The 22,166-nt window shown below is 49.9% G+C and overlaps 2 protein-coding genes across 2 annotated transcripts; one reads left to right on the top strand and one right to left on the bottom strand.

Annotated features, from left to right (window-relative positions):
• Positions 1 to 1,037: 1,037 nt before the first annotated feature.
• SAPIO_CDS7706 (Uncharacterized protein) lies at positions 1,038 to 5,663 on the bottom strand (the record flags this gene model as incomplete). The annotated part of the gene is made up of 3 exons (XM_016789515.1): positions 1,038 to 1,574; positions 1,662 to 5,099; positions 5,199 to 5,663. The coding sequence occupies 3 exons, from the start codon at positions 5,661 to 5,663 to the stop codon at positions 1,038 to 1,040; spliced, it is 4,440 nt and encodes a 1,479-aa protein (XP_016641342.1).
• A 2,855-nt stretch (positions 5,664 to 8,518) lies between these two features.
• Positions 8,519 to 9,926, top strand: SAPIO_CDS7705 (uncharacterized protein; the record flags this gene model as incomplete). The annotated part of the gene is made up of 3 exons (XM_016789514.1): positions 8,519 to 8,534; positions 8,600 to 8,957; positions 9,017 to 9,926. The coding sequence occupies 3 exons, from the start codon at positions 8,519 to 8,521 to the stop codon at positions 9,924 to 9,926; spliced, it is 1,284 nt and encodes a 427-aa protein (XP_016641341.1).
• Positions 9,927 to 22,166: the final 12,240 nt, after the last annotated feature.

Raw genomic sequence — 22,166 nt, 5'->3', positions numbered from 1 at the left:
ACTTGAGATTGTGTGTGTTTTTTTAAGCTTGTGCTCCTGTTCTATCTTGATCACTTGAGCGTATGGTATTGAACTCAGAGGGTTAAACTGGCTTCTCGTTTTTTATTCCTTGAAGCTCCGTCTATGTTGGGAGCGTGATGGGGACTTGGCACATTCTATGTTACTTGTTTTGGCAAACTTGCTTTATAGTTGCTGGCTTTTTTCTTTCTATTCTACTTAACTACTACTTTGTACTCTTTGTATTACAAACAGGGGAATATAGAAAAAAACACGATATTCATGTCAAACGCAGCTCGGAGTAAGTGGCTGTTTCGATGTTCCTTCTTCTCCTCCCAGTTCGGGACAGGCAGTTGTTCAGGCGAAGCCGTTTGATAGGGAATCTGAGTACCGATATTGTCCAAGGTCCAGCCACGACCAACTTGCCCGTCCTGTCCTCCCAAGCCCGAAGGCTCAAAGGAGCATAAAGATATTAAAACAAAGAGACATAGGAGTCAACTGCCCTGTCATTCAGTCTCAAGAGAATAGAACGCTCATAGATGCATACATAATACACTCATCACCGTCAAATAAGCGCAGTGGTAGTCGTTCGAACGAACAGAAGAAAAAACTGAACGAAACAAAAGTAGAGATACTAAGAAATAAGAACTGCGCGGGATAAGATATCGACAAGAGCCCAACTTGGAATAGAACAACAGCGACGACAGAAACAGAGGAACCGATGAAGCAGAGAGGAATCATTCGCAGTAAACCCCCCCAGCCCCGTTTCCTTTCTCAGACTTGATAAATACAGAAACAATAAAAAGCAGAGCGTCCACACGACAAGAAAAGGAGAGGGAGAAGAAGAAAAGAAAGGACGCATCGATCAACTTCAGTCATGAAACCTTGATTCCCCGTATTCATTCCATACTCCCAACCCAAATCATCATCCCTTCATCCACATCTATACCCACAACCCCCACTAGGCCGTCCTCTTCGGATGCCTCTTGGTAACTTCCCGTCCCCAGGACTGCTCGAGCCCATTCTTCCCGAGCATATATTTACCATCTCCTCCTAGACGACGCTGCTCTCTTAGGCGGAGCTTCCTCCTCTTCTTCTTCTTCCTCCTCCTCTTCTTCCTCCTCGCCAGATTCTGGGGGATCGCTTAGCTCGCTCTCCTCATCGCCATCGCCACCCGCATCATCACCCTCAGATTCATCGTCCCCACCACCAGCACCACCAGCTCCTTCCTCGAGATACTCCCACTCCGCAACACCATCGAGCATCTCCTCATCATCCTCGTCCGAGTCCCTCTCGGCGTATGTAGAGGCCTTGACAGTGCGGGAACTTCTCCGACGTGCGGCTGCCGCGCGGGCCGCAGACTTAGCGCGGGCGCCACCAGCTTCCTCTTCGTCATCGTCGTCGTCATCGTAGGATCTCTTCTTCCGTGGCTTCGCCGCCTTTTGCGCTGGTTGCTTCTTCTTTTTGGGCTGCGCAGGGGTGGCGCGGCTAGTCTTGGGTTTCGCCTTTTCCCTCGTTACAAGGGTCTTTGTCCGTTTGCTAGATGGCTCGGCACGGTCATCTACAGACTTTCTCTTCTGTAGTTTGTGAATACAACGTTAGAACCAGAAACTCGGTTGAGGGTAGGGAGTGGGTTTTTTTTTGACTGGAGGACGAATATATACCTTCTTCCGATCAATCGACCGAATAAGATCATCAAGCTTTTCATCCACACCCTCCGGCAAATACTGCTTCTCCGCAATCTCCTGCGCCTGGTCATGCGGCAGCGTCAAATACAAGCCGAGAGGAATCCCAACCGAGGCCGGACCCACGCGGAAGCTCCAATTCTTCTTGTCCATCCACTTCCGAATGACCGCCTGCGCCAAGTCCGAGAGCACGTATACGTTCTCGCTCATGGCCGGATCGATGGCGTCCTTCGTCTGCTTGGAACGCTCGGCATACCTAAGGATAAGGCCGAGGTTGTTCTCGGTCGCGACGTTGCTCAGGTAGTACACGATGTACCGGGCATGGTCGACTAGGTTGTCAACGTCGGTGCTGTAGTCCGGGTGGTGTGCCAGGAGCGAAATGAGACGGCCCATGAGCGCCTCCATGACGTGCTTCTTATCGGTGCCCCTGTAATACTGGGCGCGGGATCGGATCCACGTCTCGAGGCGCTGCTTGACGGATACCACAGGCTCGAACGCCGTCAGGAAGATGATGGTGTAGAACCTCGAGCGCAGCTTGCCTTGGACGAGGTACTTTTGGAGCTTCTCGACGAATCCGTGACGGACCGCAGGCTCTCCCCGCTGGGCCACATAAGCCAAGCTGTTGAAGTCCTTCGGCTGCAACATGTCGTCGAGATGTTTGATCGTGCAAATCTTCAAGGTAAGCTTCGCCGCGGCAAGGAGCAGCCGGGATCGGTGATGCTTTGGCGTATCCTTGACTTTGCAAATCTCGCCGTCCTTCAGAATGAGGTTCCTCAGGAGCTTGAAAACCGGTACAGCTTTCTCCTTGGCCAGCTCGACATCCTCCGTCGCCCGGAGCCTGTTAACAAGGATCTTGAGACAAAGGCACTTTGCTTGGATTTCCTCGTCCATATCTGCGTCATTAACCCAGACTGGATCGCGCTCCGTAGCATCGGTCCGGACATTGAGCAGAATCTTCTGTACTGTCATGTCAAGGATGGCATCATCATAGTCGAGAGTGACCCTGGGCGCGAGAAGCTCGAGTTGGCTCACGGCCGCCAGGTTGTTGAGAAGTCGTGGAGACTCGTACTTCCAATCCTTCATTATCCTCTGAATAAGACTCGTCGCGTTCACCATCGCCTTGTCGTCATTCTTGGCCATGAGGATATTCACAGCGTACTTGGCCGCCTTCGGAGGTGTCCCGTACAGCGCATAGTTGATCAGGTTCTGGCTAAACGCCTTGTCCCTTGGGATCTCATCTGGGTACTTGCGGGAGTACGACGAACACGCCTTCAAGACATCCACAGCGGAGGGGTCGTTGGCCTTGCGCTCGGTAGGGGCCTGCTGAGATAAGCTTTTGCACAGGTCTCCGACGTGGGTCTTGAAGATCTCCGGGTTGCGTTGCGAAATCTCGCTAAGAACTTCGTGGGCAACAGCACCAAGACCATCCTTGTCATTCTTGGAGCAATCCATAATGGCAGGCAAGTGGCTCCTATTGAACATGAGACAAGATGAGCGGTATAGGAGGGGAAGGAGGGTGTCGAGCATATGTGCAGAAGAGCCGGCCTGGATGCGTTTGATAAGCTCCTTGATGGCGCCATGGACAGTCTTAAAGTCGCTCTCGGAACCAAGAGCAAACTTGACGAGTTGGTAGTTTCGGCGATCATTGAGCTTCGCGAAACGCTGCAAGTCCGTAGTGACCTTGGGAGGGTCGGGGAAGAAGGTGGAAACGTAGGAAATCGTCTTGTTGAGGTGCTCCGTCGTCCGCTTTGCATCCCCGTCAATAGTTCCACCATTGAAAGCCTCACACTGTTTGATGAACAGGGCTAAGACCTGGGCGAATTGCGGCTGCCGCGACTGGATGGCAAGGAAAGCCTTCTTCGCAGGGTTATCCAAGGATTTTACGAGTTGCAGTAGCCTCTCTGCCCGAATCCTATCCGGGTCGAATACTGTTCCGCTTGCGGCCTGGCTCTGGGAACTGCCTTTGGCGCCAGGCTTCTGTTTTCGGGGAGGGTACCCAAGCGGCACGAGATACTCGTAAAGAACCCTATCGAGCAAGACATTGAGATCCAAGTCGTTGGCATAGAAGACATTGAGAATCCGGCTGGAAACACCCGAGAAACAGGCCACCACGACATCTTGGCCAGCGGCAATGTCTCCGGCGGCGACGGCCCACAGCTTCCCTAGAACGACCATGGCCTCGACACGAACAGCAGGCCTCTTGTCTCGACAGCGGTCGGCAAGACTTGCGAGTACGGAGCCTTCCTTGTTAGCGCCGCCCTTGGGACCAAGTTTAGTGACGACATCGCGGTAGGAAAACAGCTCGATGGCCTTGACAGCGGCCAACCTGACCTTTTCGTCGGCATCATTGAGCTTTTCGTTCAGGGCATCAACAAGCTGCGACTGCTCCTCTCGGCTTAAACCAATGCCGCCAGCTGACGTGGAGAGGATATAGCCTGCAGCAGTGGTCCAGGCAGCTCGGATCTGAGGCACCTTGTCCTTTCTCCTGCCGAGGAAGCTGTTATGGGTAGAGGGGTAAGTTTGCGCAAATGATTGCGAGCATATGGGCGTGGTGAGAACATTATCGTAGATGGGGGCCGAAGCCTCATCGTTGAAGCGCAGCGGAGGATACTGGCACGGGTCATAATTAGGGGCGGATGGGGGACCGGCGGCGCCAATACCCGAGATCATGTCGCCGAAGGTCTCGGTAGCAATCTGGCGAAGATGCACGTCATCGGCCGACAACTCGGCTTCGACCTGGGGAATGACATTCTGCAGCACGGCCGGGGCAGCGCGCCAAAGCTCCCGAATCAGTAGGTGGGCCTGGGAGAGGTTCTTCAGATCCGCCTCTGTCGGGCCGGATGGGGCAGCCTCTTCCTCGTCATCGCCCTGCTTGTGGCCGTTGCCTCGGGTTGCAAAGCTCGATGCGTCCATGATGACATCGCTAAAGTACTGGCTCACGTATCGGGCCATCTTTTCCGGGTTGTATGTACAGATCATCTTGGCCATGACGTACGCAGGAGGCTCTTTCTTTGGCAAGAGGGTGGATTGATTTCCGTTCGATTCGCCTTTATCGGATCGACTCTGCACAGACTTGAAGTGCGCCGGCCTGAGAAACTGCGCAATGACAGCCTCCACAACTTTCGCTGGAAGGCCGGGACTCTCGTCAATAAGAAAAATGAGGATATCCGTCATATGTGCCTCGACATCTGCAGGGGGGTTTCCGTCCGCATCGAGGATCGATGAAGCTGACACGCAGTCGAAGCAGGTGGAGAAGAGGTGTAGGAGGAGGTTATCGGCGCCGTCGAGGTCGTTCAGGAGTAGGATACTCTTGACCTCGGCAAGAGAGGACAAGACGTGTTTATGCTGACCATTGTACGGGTGCGAGGGATCCTTGAGCGCAGGTAGAGTATAGGTGATGATGAAGGTAAATATCGCCTACGCGTAGCGATAGGGTTTGTTAGTAAAGAGGGCACCAAAAAGAAAAAAAACCAAAAAAGGCCCCATCGCCTAGGATCACGACCACCTCAACCTTACCTTGAGTTGATCTTCTGTGAACGGCGCGTCGGGTGCGCAGAGCCGCAAAATCTCGACCAGGCACGACGCCACATAGGCTTTAATCGGCGGCTCCTTGTGCTGAAGAAGGTTGCGCTGAGCGAGGGAATTCGCTACGTCGGCCAGGGAGTCCTTATCCACGCGATCCTGCTCCATGTCGCTAAGCTCTTCGAACAGCCTTTGAAGCCTCGGTAATAACTGTGACACAGGGATAGGCTTTCCTGGGCGCCACGTTAAAGGCTCGTCGAATCTGAGCTTGGCCAACTCCCCTTCCAGGCCGTCATCGTCGCCCGCTGAAGCTTGCGCCGCAGTAGCCCCTTGCTCTTCTTGCGCTTCTTCGTCCCCGCTACCCTCCTCCATTTCCTGCTCCTCTACTTGGGGCTCGGGCGACGGCTCGGGCGATGGGGTCGGGTCCTTGCCACGACGATTGCGGCGTCGGGGAGGCATGGTATCGGCGAAGCTCCGTCAATTGAAATCACTCGGTTCGCTAGATCAAAACTAAAAGAGGACACGTCGGCAATGGCAGAGACGTTAAAACAAGTCCTTATGGCGAGGAGGAAGGACGATTTGTCGTGATGTTGGGAAATATCGGAACGGAAGGTGGGATTCGACACCCGCAGAAAGTTCGTACAAAAACGGCGAGGGTCAAAGGTAAGCAGGCAGCTCGGAATTATTTATGGAAACCGCGCCTAGCCACACAACTTCAAGATGAGTTTCACAATTCCAGCGCAAAGATAAAGAGTCGATTCACCCAGTCTAGCAGTCGCGGTAGAAGGAGAGAACAGACCTTGGAAAAGTTGACGTGCCGCACCACGTTGGGATTTCGGGCGGGTGGAGAGAGAGAGGGAGGAGAGCTTGCAGATGGAGGTTCCTCGTGAGAGAAGAGATGCTCTGAAATTATGGGGGGGGGGGGTTTGGCGTTGTCGCGCGAATGTCGCGTACTTTGTACTTTGTCACACTGGACCTGACCATGGGACAGGCATGGCAACTGGGGGCATGGGGCAGGCATGGGGCAGGGGAGCAATGGGTGCTCAGCACAAAAGCTTGTACAATTAATTGTACCTAAACTTATGACAACATAACAGTGTAAATTAAATTTGGCCACACCACGCAATGACTGCTTCGGATTGTCATTGGTACCTTGCACAATGGACCTGTGGCGTTGATTATGACTAATCATTCCAACCTCCTCAACCTCACTCATCGATTATGTGTAAGTGTGTGAGAGTCTTTCCTGCTAGGAGGAGCAAGGAATCCGTTTCTGATAACGGGAAGACATATCACAATAATTCTAATTGAGCGCACATCGCATATTCTTACGGACTCTGAAGGGACTCGAATTATCTGATGGCATTTGATGGGACTGTTCAAGTTGGCGGCTTGATCCACGGGCATTCAAGGAACAAGTATCAATTGAAGTTCTGTCTAGACTCTAAGCAAGTATTGGTTGGCCCTTTGCGATACTAGAAATATCAACGCCATTATCTCCCACAGATATTGTAGTCTTGACCCCTTCCATAAAGAATCTTCATACCGCATGATCAACAGCCGGGATGAGCTTAGTAAATTTTCCGAGCTGGACTAGGTGTTGGTGAAAAGCCTCATCCTTCTTCGGGAACATGGGAGCGTATCTTTGGAAAAGCCATTGGTAGATTTCCCTAAAGATCCATCAATCTCATTGAATTGTGCCCAAGTCCCAAGCCAACGGGGAAATAGTATTCATAGAAGAATATCATCGTTGTCAGCACCGCTCGTGGCCGAGGGATAGCTCCTCGCTCGTCACCGGGGTCGGAGCAAGGGGAAACTATCTTAATAAAGTGTTCCTTCCTAGATAATAGCATTCTTATTTATTCTCCATGGTGTTTCTGGTTGCTGAGGTCAATAGGATGATTCAGGGGGATGAATAGCCAGCCACACAAAGGAGGAAGGTGGGCAGTCTATTGAGCTGTCCTGGTGTGCTCCTTCCTCCAATATCTCTTCCGAACTCCAGTGATTGTGTGCATCAGAGAGAAGGAGAAAAAACTATATATATCTCCTTTTTCAATCTTTAGCACGAACTCTTCTCCTCTTCTTCCCTCTTCACCAACCTTTTCGAAATATCCAGACATTCAATCTCTGTGGTATCCCTCACATCCAACTCTCACTCCTTTCTCAGTAAGTTCAATCCCACCTTCATTGACCCTATTTCCATTCAGACCATTCAGACCATTCTTCCAAACCTCAAGGCGATCTCAGGCTCATTTGAGTGACTTGGGATCAAGGATTGTTTTGGCACCTACCCCAGCTTGATTGGATTTGTGGCTCTTGGACACTGAGTTCCAAACCTCACCCAAACTCCCACATCCCCCACCCTTCCAGGATCCTTGCCACTGTTCCCTTTCTCCTACGCTGCCAACTTTTTCACTTCTTCATTTCTTCATTTCACCAAACTTCTCTCCTACATCATCTCTCCCTCCCACTTCTCATCACACTTCTAACCAACCCATTCCAGTCATTCCAACATCTAGTACAGATCCAATCACACTCCACCATCCAAGTAAGTGGATCATTTCCTTACAGTTATAGTATTCTTCTTTCTTCTTCATTCTGCACTCATTTCCCTTGATTTTCCCTGGCCTCATTGAGCCTTGTCTCCCAAGCCACCTTGATCTGCTCCCTTTTCGTGGGTCACACTCCTGCTACGATACTCTAGACCAGAGTTCCTTCCTCCCCTCACAGCTCCTCGCTCCTTCCCGCCTCAAAGCCCCAGATATCCACAAACACACACATGAAAACGCGTTCATTTTGTTTTCTTGCCCTGAGCGCCTCGCCTTCTGGCTTTCCATCAGTCTTTTTTGTTTCTTTGCCCTCCTCACCTCTTCATGTCCATTCTCACATCCCCTTCTTCCCACATCCCACATCGAGACAAGATCCATCACTAGTTGGTCTAGCCTCCTCTGTTCCCTCATACCCTAGACTTCAGAGATTTCTGCACTGCAGAGTTTGAAGTACGCAGTTTCTTCCCGCCTCTTCCACTTCCGAATTGTCCTCCCCTAGTATCCCGGAACCATTCGACCTGTCTCTTAGGCTTCTCCATATTCTTCGAGTTCTTTATGCACTAACCGGCTCTCGGCTCTTCTTTAGAATTGAGCTTCTGAGCTTCAAATCCTTGATAAACCTTATTGACGAGTTCCTCCAGCTGTTTTCCCTGGTAAGCTCTATTGGAATCTCCCATCTCTCAAATTCTCGCCCCTGCCTTCTCGAGGCGTTTGCCAAGTAGGAGACCGAGAAAACTAAATTCTAGCAGTGACAAGTTAGCAAAAATGGCTGCTCCCAACTGTAAGTCACTGTCTCATAATAGCTCACCTGTTCATCTAGCTAACGCCCTGTACTCCTGGACTTAGTGACTGATAAGGACATCTACATTGAGCTTGGCGATATGTCCAAGGATAAGGATATGGGCAGCAAGATTACTGTCACTGCTGTTGGTGATGTCCCCGAAGTAAAGAAGAGCTCGCGTGGTTTTTTCTGCTGCTTCGGTGTTACTGTTTTTTCTCTCGTTGCCCTCTTGGTCATGCTTATTTATGCACTTTCCACCTTGGGCTCCCGTCTCAACGCAGACGCCAATGCTAGAGAGTCTGGTAGTCTCCACGAGCGCCAGATCTACCCGCGTGGATTGCGTTTCCCTCCCGTTCCCCCGTTCCTTGGTCCCCATGTCACCAACAGCTCGAGCCTTGTTACCGGAACCTCGGCTACCGTCTTGTAAGTGTAATCTGACTACAATCCCTTCCACCATCAATGCGCTGACACAACTATTCTAGTGTTACTGTTACCGGCTCTGCGGTCAACTATGTGACTGTTTCTGCCACCACTGCTTCTGATAGCAGCTCGGTTGCCTCTGCTGGCCGTTTCAGTGCCGGAGATGTTCGAGGTTCCGTTGGTGGTACTCTGACCCTCACCTCTGCATCCAACACTGTTACGAAGACTCGAACTTTCACTCCCACCAAGGTTGTCATTGTCACGCCTGGTGAGAGTAGTGCTCAGGCTTCAATGACCACCTCCTCGCCTATTCCGGTATCTAGCGCGATCGACATCGACGAGTGCTCTCCCGAGGTTTTCTACTTCACTGTTACCCAGATTGTCAGCCCGATTGACGGAGCTCAGCAATCTCCCGCCACCGAGGTTGGTGTTCCTATTGCATCCGGTGAACCCATCACCAGCACGAAGACTGTTACCATCATTGGTGACAGGACCGAAACTGCTCCTGTTCTAACTGTTTTACCTCCTGCACAGATCTCCTCGAGCTCTAGCGGCGTGACCGATGTTGTCACTGTCACTCACCAAGACACCGTCATTGTTACCGTCACCGAGATTGTTGGGGAGACCGGAGCTGCTGATGCTGGCCCGGCCGACAAGGCCACGCTTACGACGCATACTCACTCTACCTACGCTACCACCAAGGTTGTTGGCGTTGAGGAGACTGTTTATGTTACCAACACTGCCCCCGCTGTTAACGTGAGTTACTCGGTCGTTCAGCATAGCGACTCGACTTTCTCCCCCACTGGTGTCTTCACCATCACCGGCACCGCACATCTCGGCGATCCCACTCTTGGCGCTTCTGCCACCCCTTCTGATGACACCTCCGGCGCTGAGAAGAATGGTGTCGGCAGTGGTAATGCTCGTGTGTTTGCCGTCGTCATGGCGATCGCCGGTATCTCCCTCTTGTTGTAATCGCATGAGAGACATTCATTCGACTCGAGGCTCTGAGGATATTCGACGCCCCGACCGTTTGAGCTTTGCCAACCTATGGCACATTGGGCGTTGGCCCAACTTCTCTCTCATTTTCGGACTCATAGTCCTTTCGTTTGATATGGAGGATCCTTCAAAGCGCGATGATGGTGCGTGAGACTGATTTCCATTTTATCTCGGGTTTTCGGAGTTTTGGTAATTTTTTTTCTTTTCTCTCACATTGGCATGGCAATGATGAGTACGAAGCATGATTGATGATTGATGAGGAATGTGAACACGAGAGATGAGTTATGATCTGAGCCAGTTCAGCATAAAGCTGGCTGGCCATCTGGTCTTTTCCTTTCTCTTCTTTTTTTCATTCTATCTTTCTTTCATCGGGTTTTATTCAGGCGTTTGATTTTTTTTACACCAACTCCCCTCTGAAAATTGAAACATCACCAAAAAAAAAAAAAAAAAAAAAAAAAAAAAAAAAGGTTTTGGGTGGTCTGTCTATTGAGGATGTAGTCCTCTCGTCGGCATTGCTTCCGACGGCCTTTTCAGAGAAATTAGGACTGGATTAATAGATGACCATTTAAAACCCAACATGGTAACATTCGTAGGAACTTGCTGAGAGCAAGAGGGCGCCTTTCTACTGTAAGTATGGGGAGAACACCGACAGCAAGCCTGCTGCGTCTCTCTCCCTGGCTGCCGGGAGAGTGTAGTTTAGATGGATGGGCTGGGATGATACAGTGGGGGATTTGCATTCGCGATTCCGAGTAGTTTCAAGGACTGCCAGTTTCGTCAATTAACTCCATTGCTCTCTACGTCTCTAGCAGGATGTCTTTCAAGTTCTAGATCGTACAACTACATTCAAAGTTCGGCCAACCTCCATCTCTTCGGTATCCATAAGCATCTTCAGTTCCGCCACAGAAACAAAATCCCCCAGTAAAGTCCTGAACCAACGTAAGTGCCCACCTCATGCGACGCTGCCGCTACGCACCATCTCTTACAGCTATGCAGCAATAACGTATCCAGACGGCCCGGGTTCGAGGACGGCCCGAGCCCATGTGAGGGCCAGATCGACCTCGAAAAGGAGCTCGCAAACCAGGAGAACAAGTTGAGGCGTCTGAGAAATGTAATCAAGTAGTCTGGGTTCTGTATCCAGAACAGTACATATTCTCAATGGTTCCTGGGACGTGAGGTACACAAGGCGGGTTCAAATATTCCACATGCTCTCGCCCCCAATCCCATCCCATCCAGCGCGCGTCCAGCCCGGGACATACGGTCTCTGTTTCCGTCCCCTCATCCCGCCAAGACCAGAAGTTCCAGGCCTGACGGCACACATCAACACGAATATCAGTCCGGCAGAGGTGGCACGAATACCGCACAGACAGCCACTCGTTTCCCAGGTTGTAAACGTCGCGGACCTCCGACCCCTTCTTCAGCTTGGTTGGCCACGCGTCTCTTAACGCGTGGAAAGCCGAGAGTAGCGTAGTATGCATACAAAGTACGTTTTTGTAGGGTATATGGCGGAAGGGCACGTAGTCGGCTAGTGAGCGATATGCCGAGATTGAAAAGCTCCACGATGTGTGGAAGATAAATCTTCCTGCAACAACCCTACTCTGATAAGATCCCCTAGTGCACACGGCACAATCCGGATAGACATCATGCATCAAGCCAAATCTCTTGCCGCGCCTTCTTTTCTGTGGCGCCATCAACTTCTCGAAGTAATCCCAGTAACTTCCAGCTGCCCGTTTCCCTAAGCGGTCATACTTCAAGGCGAGTTGGATGTGGTGCTGGGTTACTAGGTATTTGTGACGCCTGATATGGGATGCCGCCCGTGGGGATGGGCAATCCTTGCGCTTGTATCGAACGCGAGTCGGAGTATCCTTGGTGTCTACTCGATGCAGCTTGCAGCAGCTCGCGCAGGCGAAATAATCTGGACGCGGGTAGGCGAGTCCTACCCAAAACTCCATGCGCTTAACTCGTGGTAGCCTCCGTAGGACGTCAGCCCAGTCTTGGTGAACAACGGCGCGGATGCTCTGGCACGTTTGGGATAGATAGAATCGGCTGTGTATGGGAAGCTCGTCCCCAAGGAGGGTAAGCACCTCGAGGAGTAGTGCTATCTTTGCGTCTTGGCTGTAACGATACGGAGGGGGCTTCGAGAGGCCGGGATCTCGAAGCATCATTCGGAACTGTATGGGAAACGGCATCTTGAGCGACGTAATAATGCACGAGATGGCAAAGAGCCACCATCAGGCTTGTTGAAGGAGATGTGTGTGTGTGTGTGTGTGTAAAAGGGCTTCGATTCTGGAGCGGCGAGAAGACAAGTCTGTTGGAACCGAAAACTTTGTAACTATAACTCACATGGAAAAAGTAGCCGACAGCTTCGTTGAGAGTAGGCTTCAATGTTTACGCACTAACAAAGGCTCTTTTAAAGTGTAGTTGACATATTCTTAACAAACATCCATCTGAAAATGCATTCTCCGTGTTCATCCTCCCTCTCCATCTGTCGAAGTCATGTATGTCGTTATCAGCACCATATCTCTACAACCCAAAGATCCAGCACTCGAAGACCTAAGATCTTCCATGTACGGAGCATCAGCATACAAGTACGCATCGTCTCGTTATCCCGTCATCTTGTCCTATCGCCGAGTTCCCGGACCTCCGTCGAATGTTTCGAGTGCTCAATTTAGCTTCGCCTCAAGATTTGAGGTTACTAGACCCAGCTACCACGATGAGGTATTGAGCTCAGCTGGGGCCCGCCCTACCCCCCCAAAAGTCAGCTACCAAGAAAACCGCTGGGGAGGGGGGGGAACACGCTGTGGGAGGGGGGCACATCACCTTACAAAGGAAAAAAAATCCCACCCGCCCACCCCCCGGTATATTTACTGTCCCCCGGTGTGGGACGAAGTCGCATTCCCGGCCTCAGCCGCCGCGGCGCCCGCCGCCTGTGGCTGGTTCTTTCTCCGATTGACTAAACAGGCCACGAGGCCAACTAAACCGATTAGCATGGTTCCGATCCCAGTTACGGCGATGATCCACGTGGGAACGGGAGAGGGAGCCGGGGGGGAAGGAGGAGGGGGGGGAGCGGGGGGGAAGGAAGCGGGAGGGCAGGCCGGACAGGCCGGGCATGCTGGGCACGGGGGGCATTGGGTGAACTCAGCCATGATCAAAAAAATTTTTCAAAAAAAAAAAAAAGAGTGTCGGACTGATGTTGAAAGAAGAAGAAAAAGAGAGGGGGCGAGAACAGAAAGGAGGAATATCAATGATCGAGGCGGCCCCAGGTCAGAACTTTCCCGGACAGGAAGTTGACGTTGGATCAAGCCTACCTTGTTCCATATGCTTGGTAGGAAAGAGCAGAGCTCGACAATTTGGAGGGAGATCACCGCCACTACCTCTATTCTATAGACAGCAGGTGACCTGAGAAGATGTTTCTATCCTCGATCTGTCCAAGCATCGAGGAAGGACGATCTAATGCCGACTTGTTAGGGTGATTTGGGAAGTTGAGATGGTAAGAAACTGCATTTTCCCCGGTTGCTGTTGCCTCTCAAGATAGTCTGACTTGCCTCACAACCCTGGCCACTCAAGTTGGACTGAGTGAAGCTTCTATGTTCGGTGGAGGGGAGATTTAGGCTAGAGTCTTGAATGTGTTGGCCAGACAGTACAACAACTCTCTGTTCTGCACTCTCCGTCATCAACCTTGGGGCATCATGAACACTTCTTAGACGGCATAACCACCAATGTGGCTAGAAGTCATACCTGTCAATCTCAACAATTGATCCAGGCGCTGATGGAAAGACTGATGAAGGAAGTACCAGCTGGTCATCTTTACCAAGACTTTTTTTTTCTTTCTTATCTTTTCTTTAGCATTGGCTGGCTAGAAGATACGATAGCTGCATTGAACAGAAAAGAAGGTGCATGGCGTTAGGGAAAGGTGTACAAGATAGTGTGGTGGATTTGGGACTGGTCTAGTCTTGTATTCAAGAGCGTATCGAGAGATCATGTAGCGAGTAAGAAGTTAGCCTGCCCCTTTCTTACTACTCCAGCCCGTTCCAACTTCCTCTAAATGCACATTGACGATATTCAGTAATTGGAATCTTCAGACTCATCCCATGCAAGTCAATATCAAACAGGTTGAAGCCTGCGCAAAGTCCAGCAACAAAAGTCCAGCACCCAATCACTCATAAATACATCAGAAGTGAAGTAGAGTTTGATTTGATCTCTTAGGCATTGGTCGAGGTTAGACTCAAACCCATTAAAGGAATGCAGGAAATACAGAAGAAAGGGTGTTTCGAGGAAATCCAATCTTAGATCTGAAGGTGCGTTTGTTCTCCCGTTGACCGGGTTATATACAACGATCAGTGTAGCCCCAGCTAACATCATAGATAAAGGAACAGAAATTATGTGGGTAATGGTCAACCCCGGGGACTCGCAGAAAGCCGCTGCAAAGCCCTTGTAAGATATATCGGTTCATCAAAGGGAAACAATGGTGGAAGATAGGAGTTTCTGGAAATGGCGAAGGGGATTTTGGTATACCGTTGTAAAACACACATCGCACAGAAAAGGAGTAAGAAAGGCAAGAAAAGATGAACCCTTTTATTCCAAGCCCAGAAATTCCTTCTTCCACTCCTCCAAGAGTCTATTCCCACTTCCAGGGAAGAGCTCCCAAGTACTCGAGCGGCCAACGATGTTTATATCATCATCATCACCCTCTCTCTTTAACCCGAACCCAAGATCCTGCGCATAAAGACACAAGACATTCCAGGGCGGGTAACATCGCTGGTGGAAAAGGTTACTAGGCCCAACTCCAATAAAGGCATATTGAGCTCAGCTGGGGTCCCCAAAGTTGGCATCGAAAAATAGATAGAAAGAAAACAAGAAAGAGACAGCAAATGGCAAAATACCAGGGAATCCAACCACGAAAACCGGGAACGGCCCATGTCTAAGGCTCCCCGAGTTGGGCCATCCCCGAGCAATCGCCGGCGGAAACCAGGCGGTGGTGGCTGCTGCGGACTGTTTTAGAATGAATACGGTCAATGTGAGGAGAAAAACGAAAGTTTGTCGGAGCCGGGCAACACAGCCCAAGGTCCGTAGAGCATGACCCGCTCTCGCCGAATACGCATAAGTCGGAAACAGCAATGTCTACTTCGTAAATGGCCCAATTGTCGGAGAACAGTGCTAATAACCTGGCAGAGCTGTCGGGACCGTATTGATCGATAGAGAGCATGACCACGCGGCATCACTGGAAGAAGAATTAGAAGTGAAGCAAGAAGAGAAGAAATGCAGTATTGAAATGAAAATAAGGAATGGCTCGCTGCGAAACAGCTCTTGTACAAGGAAAACGGCTGATCACCTCAAGTCCTTCACCCTACATGCCTGAATGTCTGTCTAACTGAAAAGCTTCCTGTCTCATATGTCTGTGGGAACTTCTCTGCTCTTGTGTACGTGGGGGAGGTCGAATGTGTGGCTTTGCGGCTCTTCCTGTGTCTCTGGAATGCCTACTACACTCCACACCAACACAATGGTGCTCGAAAATAATTGATACAAGATGGTGAAAATCGCTCCGCCAGTCCTTTCCTATCTTCGACACTCAACTCCCGCTTCGAATCGTCTTCGGCGAACAATGCACCATCCCGCAGCACATTCATTATTTCCCCGTCCCCTTCCCCTTGTCCCTTGAAACCGCAGTCCAGACTCGGAACAATAACCCTGCACAAGAAGCAGCTCCGTCGGAGGTGGGCCACGATTGTGATCGATAAAGCGTTTCGGTGTTTAATGAGGTATTGCGCTTAGCTCGGGCCCCTAAATATCAGTATTAGGGGAAAAAAGAAAGAGAAAAAAACGGAAAGGTAGACTAGGAAAGTAGCTAACGACGAGAACCGGAAGCTAGCAAGAGGAAATGTAGAGTATTATGCGAATACCCAAAACATACTATAATCACATTGTCCGAAGTCAATCCACGTTCGATAGACTGCTCGAGAAGTGGGATCTGTTGCCTTTTTCGGTCTGCAGCTTGATGGACATCTTTCTGGCGGTCATGGGTGGATGTCTTCGGTTGATCAGAGCAGCTCGAGGTTTGCGTAGAGGTGTTTTGGGGCGCCTGGGTTGGCGACGGAACGAAAACGATGCAGCCTTAGACACGTCCTAGGGACACCCATCCTGTCCTCTGAGGAGGCACGACACCCACCCTGCTCTCTGAAACAGCACCAAACCTTGCAGAAGAAGATGCCCCATCGATAGTTGGCAGAACCAACTAGCCTATTCCCTTAGACACGTCAATGTCCTAGGGACAGCCATCCTCCATTTTGGAAAGGCACCAAACCATGCAGACAAAACAATTCCATCAACAATTGACAGAACGAACTAGCCTATTACCATAGACACATCCTAAGGACACCCAGCCTGTCCTCGAACCAAGCACGACACCCAGTCTGTCCTCTAACCAAACACAACACCCTTCCTTCCCTCTAAAAAGGCACTAAACCTTACATACGGAACAGTTCCATCAACGGTTGACAAAACCAACCAGCCTATTCCCGTAGACACATCCTAAGGACATCCTTCCTCTCCCCCCAAACAGCTCAAACTCCCCTCGGACGAAGCAGTCTCATTGATGGTAGATAAATAGGCCGGTTGGTCTTTTCGGTTTGCTCGGCGCCTGGATTGGCAGTTGCGACTGGCAGGCTTGACTCCTTCGTGGACATGGTGGTGATATGCTGGTGTTTTCCTTGGTAGACATGTTCTGGTTATTTTGGCGTGTTCTTCTTCAAGTTAGTATGGTTTTTGTCTAAGATAGAAGTTGTTCAAGACACCATACCTGAGGTTGATGATGGGGAGTGCAGACTTGAAGTATCACAATCACTCTTTGCAGATCTGCACACTTCTCCGGAAAAGAATTTGAAGGTAGAAGGAGAAGGAAAAAAATGGAAACAAGTGTGATGATATTGATCAATGGAGAAAGAAGTAGAAATAAAATATCCAACAAGACTGACAGGCACCGTTCACTATCTGAGCAGTCACCTAATTTGCTGTAGATGAGGAAGCTGGGTAAGGAGGGGGGAACATCGCTGTTTCGTTCCCCTTTTGCCTTTCAAAAAGAGTGTGCTGCTTCAGCTGAGACATTAAAAAGAGAGAGAGGAAGAGAACGAGAGGCTAAAAGGAGTGTTTCGACCAAGTTGTTGAAAGAGGAAGAAAAAGGAGAGGACTCCAAAAGGGGGATACTGGAATAACGTCCAAAAGCAGCCCCAGATCAGGACTTCCTAGAGAGAAAGTCGATGTCAGATCGGGTCTACCTGATTAGGTCAATATGCTAGGGAGGAAAGTGCATCGAACTAGGTGCATTTCTTCTAATCCTGCTCTTGCCCCTTACACAGTTATACCTTCCTCGATGCTTGAATAGATCGAAGGTAGAAACATCTTCTTAGGCCGTATAGAGAAGTAATGATGAAGGGTGTATGTAAAAATCTCCCCATAAACTTCCAAGCTCAACTCTTTCCCACACCCACCTGGCACATCCAGGCCAGATCTTCATCAATTTCCTATCTAGGAAACTCTAATATCCTGAGCTGGGGTCACATTTGTATTCTCGACTCTCCTCTGGGCTCTCTCCTCCTTTTTGTTTCTTCTTCTTTCAACAAGTTGATAAAAAAACTCTCTTTTCTTTTCTCTTCTTTCCTTTTTTCCCTCACTCTCTTTCTGATATCAATCGAAAACAACACAATCTTTTTCTATCAACCCCGAAGAAGAAACCTACTTGTGTAACCACCAACATGACCTGGCCCCCAAGCAGTCATGCCTCAGTTGCCAGTCGCAAGAACCGATCTAGACGTTTGACGAAAAGGCTGATAACAACAATGCCTCCCCAACATCTTAATTAAGCTCTAACTACCTTGGTACAGCTACAGCTGATCTCCGTCCAGGTCACTGTTCCAGGCATTTTCTCAACACCAGCGACCCAGCGCCGAGCGCCGAGACCTATACCGAGGTGTTCAAGAAGAACTCTCGCGGCGGCGATGCTACTCTCCACTTGCTGTACGTCCACCTCGATAAGAGAGCCTTCTCTTTTAGGGAAGGAAGAGATATACTGGAAATGAACTGTTGGTAAATCTGCAAGGTCCCCCTTACTGTAACCATGGTGGGAATCAATCGCCTTTATTTGAATTGGCCTGGCTGTCCGGGCCAGCCCGATTTCTGCCCGATGTATTAGAACGAAAGAGCAAAGTTCTGCCTGTCCAAGGTAGCCCTTTCATTTGCTTGTAATGCTAACGTGCTACTCATATTATTCTGAGTGTGGATGGTACTTTTCAGGTGGCAAGGGAAGGGGGAATGATGGTGTACTATTGCCCACTAAAGACGAACAGAAGCTGGAGGTTGCCGTCCATGTAGGTTGAGGCAGAGACAAGTGGGAGCTGAGTATCGAAGGTGGGAAAACGCAGGCGAGCTACTTTATCAATTCATCTATATTTTCCACCACCCTTCATTGTTGCTTCAATGCTCTATTCTTCTAGCAGGTCGCCTGAGGAGACGTCTCTGTCTCCTCGCCCGGCTTCCTCCTCGGCCGTTCACGTTAAATTGAGTGAGGCCTCGGTTCACCTTCTTGTCTGATGGAGGCCTAGGCCAGATTTCGTAGGCATTGGTCGAGACTAGACCCAAGCCCACCAGAGGCATATGGGAAATGGGAAGATAGGCACTCTGAGGAAATTCAATCTTGGGTCTGAAAAGTGAATTCATTCTCCTGTTGATCTCCCCTCTGTGTCTAGAGGCCATATGCAAATGTCAGTACGCTCCTCGCCGCAACTCAACAAGTGAAAGGACAGGAAACAAGTGGCCAGTGGTCGACTACTATAACTCGTAGAAAGCCATTGTAACGCTCCTTCAAGAATTGGCAAGCGGCGGATCGGTTAACCGATGGGAATCAATGGCGGGAAATAGGAGTTTCCGACGGAATGGAAAACGGCGAACGGCGTTTTGACATGTCCGCGTAAGAAGCACACAGGAAAGAGAGAAAAGATGGCCTTTTCCATCCAAGCCCACAATGAGAAATCCATGCCTCCGTCCCACCGAGAGTCTATTCCTACTTCTTAGGAAGTACTCCCGAGTCCCCGAGCCACTAACGACTCTTCTATCACCATCACCACCCTTTCTCTGTAACCTAAAAACCAAGATCCTACACGCGAAGTCTTATTTACTTTGATCCTTTTTCCATTTAGAAAGCTCCACTCTCTATTGTTGGCTTGCTTAGGTGCATCTTGGTGCCATTGATAAAAGATCATACTACTAAGAGCTGATTTACATCTACTATTGAAGATATTATGTAGTGAATCCCCTTTACTCGAGGAAGATCTGAATAGATCATGGCTTCATAGCAAAAAAGTATAAATATACACGCTCCTAATACCAAAATCCTAACTTCTAATTCCCTCATCCCCATCAACCTCTTAAATCCTCAAGTTGCAAAAAGCAAAGAAAAACGTATCAAACTACAACCTAAGTAAACACTCCAACCAAAACTTATAATTTCTCTGTAAGGGTCCATACCTCTTCCCTCTCTAACAAGCCTAACATAAAGTTACTTGGCAGGAATTTGACCTATACAACCGACATAATGTCCGCTCAACACAACACTAACAGTCCTGCCGCTGGTGACTGCGCCAAGCCCGTCAACTATAACGGGAACGGCAGCACTGAGGACTCACAACCGAAGACCTACCTTTGTCTTAATTGCGGTACTCGCAACTACGTTGGTGAGCCTTGTACTGAGTGTTATCCACGCGAATAAATACCACAAATGCAATATGATTCCACAGCGCCTGTTGCCGTAAAGGTGCGGCCACAAAGGCGTTAACGGGGTAATAGCTGCGTGCCTGGTCTGTTTGGCTGGATTATATAGCGGGACACCGACACGCTTAGTAGAAAGTCTATAGAAGGAAAGGTTAATAAAAGGGAGGTTAAGCAAACGCTCAGGTCTTGGTTTGGTGATGTGCTAATCTGCAAGCCCATCCAGTTGCTCAATGAGGCCTTGCCTCGATGACCGAAAATATTCCGGGACGCGTAACATCGGCTGAGAAGGTTACAAGATTCAGGACCCACGATAGGGTGTTAAGCTCGGCTGGGGTCCCAAAAGTTAGTATTAGGAAAGAAAAAAGAAAGAAGGAAGGAAAGCTAAAAACAACACGCTCGGGGAACCCGACCAAATGAACTCACCAAACTCAGCAAAAGCCAACCGGCCCGTTCCAACAGCTCCCCCGAGTTGGACCAGGCTAGAGGATATTGGAATATAAACACCCCCTGGGGGACACTTGTGGGACATTCCATCATAGTTCACCACATGAAAGACAGAAAAAAAAAAAGCTTGCCCGGCCACCCGGGCCTCTGCCGCGTCCCTTTACGTGTTAGTGTCTTTCGCGGGTGCCTTCCTATCACAAAAGGGCAGCCCTAGCCTAATCAGCCCGATTATGGCAAGAAAGCACGTTGAAACAGCTATCACCTAGTTTGCTGCCTCTGACGACCCCTGCGACAGGGGTACCGGGCAAGAGTGGGCACATGGAGGACAGGCGAGACTGCCTCCGGGAATAGTGGCGGTCGGAGCCGCAAAAGAGAGAGAGTCCATTCCCCCCCCTTTTTTTTGGGCTTGGGGGGGATTGAAAAGAAAAAAGAGTGTGGATGTCAATTAATGAAAAAGCGAAAGAAAAGAGAAAGGAAGATGAGTGTCGAAAATGGGTGTTGTATTAATTGATGTGTTGGAAAAAAAAAAGAAAGTCAGGAGGGCGAAAGAATTCGACCTCCGATGATAGCGTATTCCCCCAACCAAACCCATGACTCCGAACCAGTCTATTTCTAAAGCCTTCCTCAGAGGAATCGCGGGCGGCGGACAGTGGAGACACAGCGACCGGGAGTCGTTTTTGTTGCGGTTTCTTTCCGGAAAGGTGGGTGGTCAGTCGAACCGCTCCCAGCTATCAAGGTCGGGAATCGGGAATCGGGACGCCACTGTAATGACTCGTCCTGGTTGCCGTCGAAGGGCGGAATGCATTTCGGGCAGGAGTGCAAGGCACCGTGTAACAGAGCCAATATCCTCCCTCCCCAACCTCCCCACCCCCTAAAAAGGGCAGCCGGTGAGAAAAAGAATGCATACTAATTTAAGAATGGAAGAAGAAGAGACAAGAATAGAGTGTTGTATTGACGTGTTCAAGAGAGGAGAGGCATCGGAGGGCGGCGGCGGTATGGGGGAGAGCAGGGGCGCAAGAGGAGGGGCCTGGCCATATTCCCCTGCGCCCCCCCCCCAAAAAAGAGAGCGTCTCAACTGATATCTGAACAAAGTAGAAGAGGCAAGAGAGGAAGAAGCATCAATTGATGAGATTGATTGATGTTGGGGGATGTTGAGGAAAATAAAAAGTGACGAGAGAATGTCGAGGAGGAGGGCGCAGAATAATAATACAATCCCAGGTCAGGTTTTTCCTAGATAGGAAGTCGATGTCGGATCTGGCTGGGCTGATTGGATCAATTGATGTGCTGTGTGGGAAAGAGCAGCACTTGACAGATGACAATTTGAAGGGAAATCGCCGCCTGCATTACTGCTTCTTCTTGTTGACAGGGATTTCTATCTTCGATCTGTCCAGGCATCGAGGAAGGTATAACTGTAGGGCGGCAGGAGTAGGTTGGGAGTGGTTTCCTAGAGGAACTGTGGTGAGAATGGGAAAATGTTTAATGGGCCGATGGCGATCATCACAAAAGAACCTGTACTGAGAGGTATAACCTGGATAGAGAGCCCTTGGGAAGGAGATCCCACCAAGGGCGCCGACACGAAGGAACATATAAGGTCGGGATCATAAACATCAATATCAAAACGAAACAAGGCAAACAATCCCGGTTACCTCAAAATAGTACTGTACATGTGTGTCATTAGAGAAAAGGAGTCCCCAAACACTCAACTGCAGGAAACCCCTCCAAAAACCATCGTTATTCCGATAAAACGCTCCCCACCTAATTATTGCAACCGCTTCATGTGCCTCCATCAACTTGGCACTGCTAGCTAGCTGGCTAACTCTCGGGGGAATACCCAGACGATATATAAGCAATATATTCCCCGACCGCCGCCTCCAGAAAAAAAGAAAAGAAAAAAAAGGGCGTAGTTTTTTTTATTATTTAGAAGCACCGGGGGTCACCGAAGACTTCAAGGCGAGCGCCGAGGTCTTCCCAGTCCTCGCTCAATGCAGGCTCGTTGCTGGACAACAGCAGAGGCTC

The sequence above is a fragment of the Scedosporium apiospermum genome (assembly GCF_000732125.1).
Source record: "Scedosporium apiospermum strain IHEM 14462 chromosome Unknown SEQ_SAPIO_0110, whole genome shotgun sequence".
Taxonomy (NCBI): domain Eukaryota; kingdom Fungi; phylum Ascomycota; class Sordariomycetes; order Microascales; family Microascaceae; genus Scedosporium; species Scedosporium apiospermum.
This window is presented reverse-complemented; position numbering and strand designations above follow the sequence as displayed.